The following is a 10,481-nucleotide window of genomic DNA, read 5'->3' as shown; positions in this document are numbered from 1 at the left end:
TGTGCAGGAGTCCTTCACTGAAATAAGTCAAAGCACTTCTTGTGACTGACGGGTGTGGCTCCAAATTTTATCTGTCTGAAATATTCACCAAGTGTCTTTCACTGTCATTTTATTTTAATGGCTGTTTAGCTGATTGACTCTTCATATCTAACGCATGAATATTTTCATTTCTGGACTGATAATATGTGGTACATCTATACATTGAATTTTTGGTAGATTCACATTAAATAATTCTATTAACATACTTCAAGTCTTTCAAAAACGTTGATAACTGTTGTAGAAATAGTTATCAAATGATTCACACGTCTTAAATTACAAACAACTGCCTGTGGGCCAGAATCCGTCCCTCCAGTGAAAGTTTACGCCGCCCATATTATTCAACCTTTTAAACTAGAGTTTAAATCTTAGTTTTGTTTGTTTTTGACTTCACTTTATTTCACTTGTTATTTTCACAGCTGTGTTACACTGCTGCCCCGAGAGGCCAAAATGAAAAGAAAAGAATGAATGCACTTACATGATTCCTTGCAGAGCTTTCAGCATCATGTCATGACCTTTATTATCACTGAGAGTTACGGAGTAATTATGAATAAATACTGCATCAATAAATATAGCTTACAAATAACAGTAACAAATGATTTAAATAAATACATCACATTTCATGATCCTTATTTCATATTGTACTATTCATGAACTTGAGGAGTTTCACTTGTTGACATCTACTTCGCTAATCACATAAAACTTCCTTATATCTGCTTACAAACGGGTTATAGTGAGTTATTAACATCCATTGATTATATATGCTGCTTATAAATGGGAAATAGATTAGATATCAGAGGATCAGTTATTCAGGAAGGAGGAGATGGAAATCTCTCGTTTGCACCAGGGTCTCTTCAGACCCCTCAGAGGCCGGGGGGGGCCTCCAGGTTCAGAGAGAGAGAGAGAGAGAGAGAGAGAGAGAGAGAGAGAGAGAGAGAGAGAGAGAGCAGTGGGCGTCATCCGGTTGAGATCTCTGCTTACAGTCCCAGAGTTAGACACCTAAAAACACACACACACAGATATCGATATTAACACACCCTCTAGCCTTTTAAACACTTACACTCTTTCATGCATAGTCAAACACACACCAGAACACACATTACACACCTCACACGCCTGCACACACACACACACACACACACACACACAGGGGCACAATGAGATGTGTTTACTCTGTGACACAGGTGCTCCGACCGCTGTTTGCATTAATGGGACTGGGTTTGATGCCTTTGATAAGGACAGTTAGTTGATCATTGCCATGTGGCTGCAATGTTTATCCCACAGCTGCACAACAGAAGCGACTATAAGAGAAGCTCTCCTGACCTCTAGTGCTGAAACTGAAGAACCAATGAAACAGGATTCATTCAGTTTATGTGCCATAAAAACATCATGCATATGTTGTCTTTTCTTTTTCTGTAAAGCTGATGTTTTTGAAACGTTCTGAGGAGTTGTTGTGAGTTATCCCATGTAACACATCTGTAATACATTAAACTACATGATAGCAACAGCAGAATATTTACTCACTTGTTGGAGGTGAACATGACTCTGACCAGCAGGTCTCATCTGTCCTGCTCCATAGCGCCACCATCTGGACTCTCAGCCTGCGGAACAAATAAACCGAAGAAGCAGGAAGATGAGAAACTCATACTGCAGTATGACATAATTAATATGCACAAAATATATGGAATCATTAAATTTGGAAATGATGTAATAAATTAGTGAAAGAAAAGTCTAATTTGAATAAGTGAAAGTTGTATTTTCTTTTGACTCTTGCTCAGGATAAAACCATGTCTCCCTCCCTTCAATATCTGATGACAAGTCAAAAATCAAAGTACTGGACATATTAAAATTGACGTCAGGGTTCATAATGACAAATCATTCAGGGAAAATAATTGTCTGAACAGAAGTTGATTGAAATCGATTGTATTCGATGGTTAAGTCCATTATTCACATCAACATTTATGATTCAGTGCAGATGAAAACTTTTCTCGTCTTGTATATAAAACACATCTGAACACTCGGGTTTTACCTTGTGACACAGCGGGTACCAGTTGAAGCTCTGGGAGGATATATCCTCGCATGTCCAGCCGTCCAGTGGAATAAGAACTTCACCCAGAAACACCTTCCTTCTCAGGGTTCCTGAATGCAACACGGTGGCCTGCAGTCTCTTTCCAAACAGCAGGTGGCGCTCTATGTGATACTATGATACATATATAACACCATTACAACAACAGTAAAAACACAGAACAAAACAAAGCAAATGCATTTGTGTATTATCATTTTTTACCTTTAAAACCTCGTTATAAACAGGATCAGTTGTGTTTTTCTTCACCGTCGTCTTCATTTTGCCGCTCTTCTCCGGCAGCACGTAGACTTTGACGTATCTATGTACAGAGAAAACACACACACAGGATGTAATTAAATGATGTCATGGGGTATATCACACACAGTACACTATTGATAATCCTTACGGGTGACATCTCTTCTTCTTCATGTCTCCATATGAGAGATTTCTGCAGGCGCCAACCGTGATCTCCAGACAGGAGGCATTGGAGTTGTAGGTCAGAGACAGCTCCAGCTCTCCGGCCACGCCGATGCTCTCGAAGAGGCCGCAGTCGGTGCCGACGCTGCTGCTGCTGCCCTGAGGGAGCAGATATTTTATGTTTAAAAGGAAAGAAAGACACAACAGGCAGGATTTGAATTTGATTAAAGGAGCACAGAACATACAGGAAAGAGATTTTATATATGTCAGCCAGAAAACTGAAGCGATCACAATCTATGATTTGATAGTGCAACCACAGGATGTTGTTACTCACTCTCTTTCCTCCAGAGTACTCGGAACCGAAGGAGGTTTCTTCCTCTGCCCCGGTAGACGACCCTTCCTGGTCGCTGTCTTTGCTTTTCTTGAACAGGTTTGGGAGACTTGGGACTTTGAACAGCTGCAAAAACACAAAGGAACATTAGAGAGGATTCAGCTTTAGTCAGTAGCTTTGAAGAGTTTTGAAGTTTTTATTCCAATAACCACTCAAGGTCTTAAATCATTATATTGGCCTTTTTTAGCAGTTTCAAATGGAAACCTATGAGTGTCTGCTGCAAATTATTGGACTTAGCTTTGTTTGTTTTTTTGAATTTGAAACTGCACTTTTCAAATCAGTGCTTGACAGAAATTACCCTATAGGCAGACCCATTTCAATTTCTGTTTCATTCCAATTTCAGTCTTATATAGTGTCGAATCATAACGTATATCTCAGGGCACCGTACAGAGTAAAGTTAAGGCGTTAAAATGAAAGATAAACCAAACAGTTCTAACAATCAGCCAAAAGCTTTGGCTACTGTGGCAATAGAAAAATAAAGTCCCTCATTAACTGGAAGAAACTTCTTGAACCAGACTCAAGGTGGGCGGCCATCTGCCTCGAAGAGAGAAGAGAGAAGAGAGAGAGACCAGGAACAGATGTGTAATTATACTTGTATGAAGGTTGATGCTGACTCACATGAATGGATTTGTTGATTTCGGTGTCAGACAGACTCTTTTGAGTGCTTAAGGTGAAGCACGACGCTTTGCGGCCGTTGTTGACGAACAGCCGGTCTCCCTGCACGTCGTTTTGAGAAGTTGAAATCTCTGCATTGAGAAAAGAGAATTTGAAATTTAGAAGAAGAAAGAGGAACTGAGATGACGATTAGAGAAACACTCAAAAGCCATTTAGAGCAAGAAGGTTTGGCCACTTCCTGGAGTTGTGTTATCAGATGTTGATCTTCATTTTCTTACATTTCTTATGTATTTTTATGAGGTGAGATCTTTTTTTTAAGACAAGTTTCCTTTGTGGTTATCACATGCACGCTTTCAGGCCACTGGTGACAACTTACTTTTCATGTGACTCGTGAAGGAAACCATTAGATCCTCAACAGATTTGGTAAAAGGTTTTGAGTTATTCAAACTCTGCAGACGGAAAAAACACAATTATTGCCACTCGCTTCACACAATTGTACACGTTTGCTGTAAAATAATGTGGGAAATGTGTCGTGGTGCTTTACCCCTGATCTGCACAGAAACTGTTGATCCAGATGTGGTGGAGGAGTGGGCGGCACCACTGATATGTGACTGAAATAACAGAAAACACATGCATTCAAAGATTTGATGGATCAGAGCAGATCCACATGTATAATCAACACGTACGGATGCATCATACCTCAGGACATTGTAGGTCTTCAACAGCTTCTCCCCGATTGTTTCATATTTGTCTGTTAAGGAGATTAAAAAGTTTACATGTGGTGTGTGTGACAACCACTCGATCAGGGTGGAGTCCAGTGTCAAGACATATTTATGTCCTCTGTGGTTAGTTAGTGGTTAAATTAAACAAGTAATGTTTAAACAAAGTGAAAGTGATCATATCCATGTATGCTCTAAGTATCTAAGTATGAAAGGGTTAAAAACACTAATAAGTATTTAAATATGCTTATTGGTGTTGTACATACTTTTCACTATACTATATACAACTCTGTAAATTGGAAATATTGAATAATTCTGTAACTCAAACAAACACAACTGGGAACATCCATATTTTATTATTCAGTGTTTCCTGACTGGATGATATCGAGGGAGGATGAATAATAAATGCAGAGTCAATGCAGTTCACGAATTATAAACAAACCTGTGGTGGCGGGAAACTTCTTTAACTTTTCCTCCAGGAACCAATCTCCAGACCTGATCTTCACCTCGCTGTGGAGACAAGCACTGGGATTATACTCAGCACAAGCTGTAGTCCAACTGGAAGTTACTGTACTGCTGTTTTACAAAAACAGATACTTGTCGTGAAATCTTGATGCTTCTTTTTAACTTTAGCTTGAGTTCTAATTTGTAGATATTTTTTCATTTGAGAGAAGTGGCCTGTTGTATATTTCACCTGCGAAAACAGACTTTTGGTCATTGACACTTGAAAGCTATATTTTGGGCCTTTTGTCTTTATTGAGGGGACAGTTTTGGTCTCTACCAACTCTGCTGCTAAATGCTCCTCTACGAAAGCATCTAATTCTCCCTGTTTCACAATGTTTTTCAAACTTTTTTATAGCTCAAGATAGTAAAATAGTTTAAAGGAGCTTTAAGGACATTTTTAAGTTTAAAAGGTACAAAACAAGAGCAGACAAAATGATTGAGCAAATCTTTCAGAGAGTGAGTTTCAGAAGTCATAAATTGCAGCGTAACAGCTACAGTCATTGTAGTTTCTCCTACAGTCATTCAGTGATCTGACAACCACTGAGTCAAATACTTCCAGTCCCATTAAGAAGGTGGTTAGGCTCTTGACTGTACCTGTAGGCGTGACAAACTGTGCACGTCCAGTCAACCGCTCCCACTCCCACACGACACCTGCTGCAGATGCGGTGACTGCAGCCGTGGCAGACGTCACCCGAGTTCCAGAACTTTCCCAGAGGCCTCTGGCAGCGGGCGCAGGTCCGCTCGCCGTACTGCCGCGTGAAACTCTTGGCGCCTCTTCTTCGTAGCTCCTGGAGCTCGTATTTCATTCTCCTGAGATGAGAGAAGAGACAACTTTAAGTGCCATAAAAGAAAACCTTCACACACATGTGGTGCTTTATCTAGACATCTTGACAGGTTAGGGTTACACCAGCCTTGTTCAGATTAGCTTAGCATAAAGACTGTAAGCAGGGGGGAACTGCTAGCCTGTGTCTCTCCAGAAGTTAACAGCATCTTTAAATTCTAAATGAAGCAAAATTTGAGGCTGCAGATTCAACCAGGTCTCTTGGTCATATCTTGTTTGTGGGAATCATTAAGAAGGATTCCCCTGCAGTAAATGAATCACACAACATAATGAAACATAATCCTCACCTGATTCTGTCCTCCTCTATGATACGCAGCTGTTTGTCTCTCCGCAGGACATCCAGGACTCTCTCTCTCTCCAGGGCGTGAAGAAAATCTAGATCCATCTTTGAGCAACAGCGACTGTCTCTGCTTCTCTTCTCTTCTCACTGTCCTCCCTCTCTGCTTCCTCTTTTTATTCCTGCCTGTCTCCTCCTCTTCCTCCTCTTCTCTAGACCCAAGCTCAGACCTCCTCCTCTTCAGGCTGCTGGAGCTGAAAGAGTCAAAGATAGAAAAAGGTTATCCAACGTGCTCCCCCGGTTGTGATGCCCTGGGAGTCTCCGTCCACGTCAGAGCAGGAAGTGGACCTCCTGAGCAGATAGTTGTGGTGTTTCCACTTGGATGATGAAGCCTCACACTGGCCCAACTGACGTTTTTATTTTTCTCATTCTCTTACAAATCTGTGACCTGATGACGCAGATAGTTTATCAATAGGAGGAACTGTGGCAGAGGAGCTGATGACATTTGAACCAAAGGCAGAAATAAACTGTGTCCTCATCTTTCTCTCCTGTATCAGGGTCACATGGTCTTTTTGCCTCCACCGCTGCTTCGTCAGCTGCAGGAGGAGCAGCGATGCTTCACTGATGACAGGACGGCAAAACACAAATGCCAACCGTTGCATTATTGATGTCTGACGTGTGTCTGTTCTAGTTTCTTTCTTTTTTTTCTATTTGTTTTGCAGGTCTACAGTCTTCTATATAAATTGATCTATTTATTTATTAAAAAATCTTATTCCAACAGCTAAGATTCCAAAAGAAACAACACAGACTTAAATGCAGACTTAAAACAGTTTTTGGGAAATTAACTCAGTTGCTTTCCTGACAAGAGTTAGATATGAACATGTCTGTATTCAGCAAATATGAAGCTGCAGCACGTTCGTTGAATCTGAGTAATAACAGATCTTTTTATCTGTGTGTCACACATTTCACAACCGAGATAAAAGTTGTGTTTGGACAGAGTGGAAAGTACTTTTTCATCTTTTGCCTCTTTGACTGATTTTGTGTTGATTCAGGATGCCTCAGGCAAAAGGGACCCATCTTCAGCTCATTCTTTTGCTTTACTTACTTTAACTTCTAAATTCCCAGACATATCACACAAAACAATGAAGCTTTGAGCAGGAAGCTAATGGCCTTATTGTGGGTTTTCCCCTCATGGTGTCATTTCAGTCTCCTGTACATAACTAAACATAGAAGTTGCATCAGGAGTTTGCAGACATAAGTGTGTTACAACACTTTGATCTGCTGTGCCTGTGTTGTGGATCTCTCTCTCTCCTCCCTCCCCCCCTCACTCTGCTGTGATGTGATGTGATGTGTTGCAGGTGTGTGTGCCTCAGTGACTGACTGAGTGGATGATTGACTGTGAGTGTGTAGGTTTGTTTCCAGGGAGCTGATTGGTTCCAGCCTCCATGCTTGCAGGTTAAGAGGACGTCTTCCCCCAGCTCCTGCGGTCTCTCCTCTTGTCACTTCCAGCCAGAGTTGTACTGTGTTAAGATCTGTTACTTGGTGTTAGCAGGGGAGGGTAGCATTTTAGTTTAACCCTTGATTCATGTTCGCCTGGGCCGGTTGTAACATGAATCATCTTCTTACTCTCTGCAACAAAACAAATGAGTGATGCATTTCCCTAGAATGTGAAACTATTCGTTTGAGTTCTCACTCATCTCATAAATGGGTTGATTTTCATCTTAATTGTGTACGAAGCATTTCCCTCCTCGGAAGCAGCCAAATGAGGCGTGAGGGAGCAGAACTGGCTTGTTGAACACCAGCCTGTGTTGGTAGTTAAGGACGTGTCCCTGTTACTATCCAGAGAGCTGTAGAAAACAATCAGTGTCGGCCGAGATTAGGCCTCATGTCTCCCAGAGGGACACAGCTGTTATCTGTCCTCTGCTGACGTGCAACATGCCTGAGGGGGATTCTCTCAAGTTGCAATTATCAAATGAGGCAAAACGTGAAAAATGCAACAGGAGGTGGTGATGTCAGGGGAATTTTTTCACAAGTGCGTCTGTGATTTTATCGTCTCAGAGGTGATGGTCCTCCAGTTGACAGTTTGTCAGGAGGCAGATGATCATTTTCCTCAATGCAGGCACAGTCATTTCACACTGGCCTTTACTATGCAAAGGACCAGAATGATTCAGGCTGTGAGTTCACATCCGAGAAGACAAGCCCATCATCAGCCCACAGCAGCCTTGAACACACCCAAACACCTTGTCTGAATGGCGTGCGAAAGACCAACAGTGGTCACAGGGTCTCTGACACGTTTCCCACTCAGGACAGAGCTTTCTGGAAGACCCGTGTGAGTGGCTGCATACCTCCAGTCAGCTCTGGCTGCACGTCTGTGCTTACGGCAAAGACTGATCACCACAAGCAAATTCCAAATAAAAACTGTCTCAACCACATCTCATACAACTGAAACTACGAGGTACTTGATTCAAAATATGACCCTGCAGGAAATGATGACTCAAGTGCCTGACACTTAAAATAAATGGACTTACTTTGAAGTTATGAATGTTCCCATATTCGGGGCTATCCCCCTCACTGAATGTTCTAAATGAATACTCTTGTCCACTCATACAGCATATTCAATTGAAAACGACGAAAAACATAAGTCAATCGCTTGATGAAAACCAAAAAAAAACTATTACTACTCCCATCTGCAGGAATTTGACTTTGTGCAGTTTTTGAATCATGCAGCGCGAAGTATTTTTAAACAGTTTTAAGATTAATTTAGTTGTTTACAGTTAGAAGATCTACAATGTCAGTTAAAAATAAGCTCAGCATGTTGGAGTTGTAAGAAAACTCGTGTGACCAACTTGAACTTTCTATATTTCACTTTCACTACATTGCTTTGAGACAGAAAATAGTGATTCAAGTTTGTTATTCTTGAAATAAATGAAAATCAACAAAAATAAACTAGAGTAACTGTCGTTTAAATTGTGAACATTCTCTTTTTTTCCTGTGTGAACTGAATTATCAACATTTCTTCATGATCATTTTCCTCAATGCAGGCACAGTCATTTCACACTGGCCTTTACTATGCAAAGGACCAGAATGATTCAGGCTGTGAGTTCACATCCGAGAAGACAAGCCCATCATCAGCCCACAGCAGCCTTGAACACACCCAAACACCTTGTCTGAATGGCGTGTGAAAGACCAACAGTGGTCACAGGGTCTCTGACACGTTTCCCACTCAGGACAGAGCTTTCTGGAAGACCCGTGTGAGTGGCTGCTTACCTCCAGTCAGCTCTGGCTGCATGTCTGTGCTTACGGCAAAGACTGATCACCACAAGCAAATTCCAAATAAAAACTGTCTCAACCACATCTCATACAACTGAAACTACGAGGTACTTGATTCAAAATATGACCCTGCAGGAAATGATGACTCAAGTGCCTGACACTTAAAATAAATGGACTTACTTTGAAGTTATGAATGTTCCCATATTCGGGGCTATCCCCCTCACTGAATGTTCTAAATGAATACTCTTGTCCACTCATACAGCATATTCAATTGAAAACGACGAAAAACAAAAGTCAATCACTTGATGATAACCACAAAAATAACTATTACTACTCCCATCTGCAGGAATTTGACTTTGTGCAGTTTTTGAATCATGCAGCGCGAAGTATTTTTAAACAGTGTTAAGATTAATTTAGTTGTTTATGGTTAGAAGATCTACAATGTCAGTTAAAAATAAGCTCAGCATGTTGGAGTCGTAAGAAAACTCGTGTGACCAACTTGAACTTTCTATATTTCACTTTCACTACATTGCTTTGAGACAGAAAATAGTGATTCAAGTTTGTTATTCTTGAAATAAATGAAAATCAACAAAATATAAACTAGAGTAACTGTCGTTTAAATTGTGAACATTCTCTTTTTTTCTGTGTGAACTGAATTATCAACATTTCTTCTTTTTTCTCGATAGGTATACTTGTCAACATGCGACACATTAATGCAGGATATCAACACCCCTCTGCAGCTGTAGCACAATATCAGTCAGGATGTAAACGATGCTAAAATGGAAAGAGAAAAGGAGATTTCCACTTAAAAAAAACATTTTCCGCTTCACAATGAATAAGACATGAGCTTTGATTTCAACACCTTCCTTTTGTTGCTCCATCTCAACAGCCTCGTCCAGAAAACAATAATAATCGAGCCCATAGAGCAGCAACAGGATCAAAGTGAGCTCAGGTTTGAGAGATGAGAATTAGGTCACAGCAAAGTGAAGAGACGCAGACAGAAAAGCTGCAGAGATCTTACCTCAGGGCTCAGTGCACGGCTGCTTTGGTCAGCGTGAGGAAGTGGCAGATTTTATAGACTGAAGGAAACAGGCAGAGCTTCCTTCCTCGTCACATTCACACACGCACTGTTGCAATCTAGTAGAGGCCAACAGAGCAACTGCTGGTTTGTTGTACTGAAGATTTCCACTTTATGTGCAATTATGTGTGAGAAAAGAGTTTCTCTACAGCCACAACCTGGGTGTAAAGGGCTGTACACAAAGAATACAAGCCACAAAGGTCAGAACAGAAGGTTTTTATATAAAATTGAGTTTTTGACTGAAACTATAAAAAAAACACAAAGGAAA

General features: G+C 40.8%; 1 protein-coding gene across 2 annotated transcripts; it reads right to left on the bottom strand.

Moving 5' to 3' along the window:
* Positions 1-518: 518 nt before the first annotated feature.
* Positions 519-10,281, bottom strand: sytl3 (synaptotagmin-like 3). 2 transcript variants are annotated; one of them, XM_069514425.1, is made up of 14 exons: positions 10,157-10,281; positions 5,876-6,119; positions 5,342-5,557; positions 4,686-4,753; positions 4,224-4,275; positions 4,069-4,135; positions 3,901-3,973; positions 3,528-3,655; positions 2,853-2,975; positions 2,508-2,677; positions 2,324-2,420; positions 2,066-2,236; positions 1,561-1,637; positions 519-1,035 (listed from the first exon to the last, which is right to left on the bottom strand). In XM_069514425.1, exons 2-13 carry the CDS (start codon positions 5,971-5,973, stop codon positions 1,596-1,598), a joined length of 1,305 nt encoding a protein of 434 aa, XP_069370526.1. In that variant the 5' UTR covers positions 5,974-6,119; positions 10,157-10,281; the 3' UTR covers positions 519-1,035; positions 1,561-1,595. The 2 variants fall into 2 exon arrangements, with proteins under 2 accessions (XP_069370526.1, XP_069370528.1); XM_069514427.1 differs by lacking the exon at positions 10,157-10,281 and adding an exon at positions 9,866-9,909 and having other exon boundaries at positions 5,876-7,385.
* Between the last annotated feature and the right edge of the window lie 200 nt (positions 10,282-10,481).

Source organism: Paralichthys olivaceus, chromosome 19 (assembly GCF_024713975.1).
Source record: "Paralichthys olivaceus isolate ysfri-2021 chromosome 19, ASM2471397v2, whole genome shotgun sequence".
In the NCBI taxonomy this organism is placed as follows: domain Eukaryota; kingdom Metazoa; phylum Chordata; class Actinopteri; order Pleuronectiformes; family Paralichthyidae; genus Paralichthys; species Paralichthys olivaceus.
Note: the sequence above shows the minus strand (reverse complement) of the source record. Positions and strands in the feature narration are given on the sequence as shown.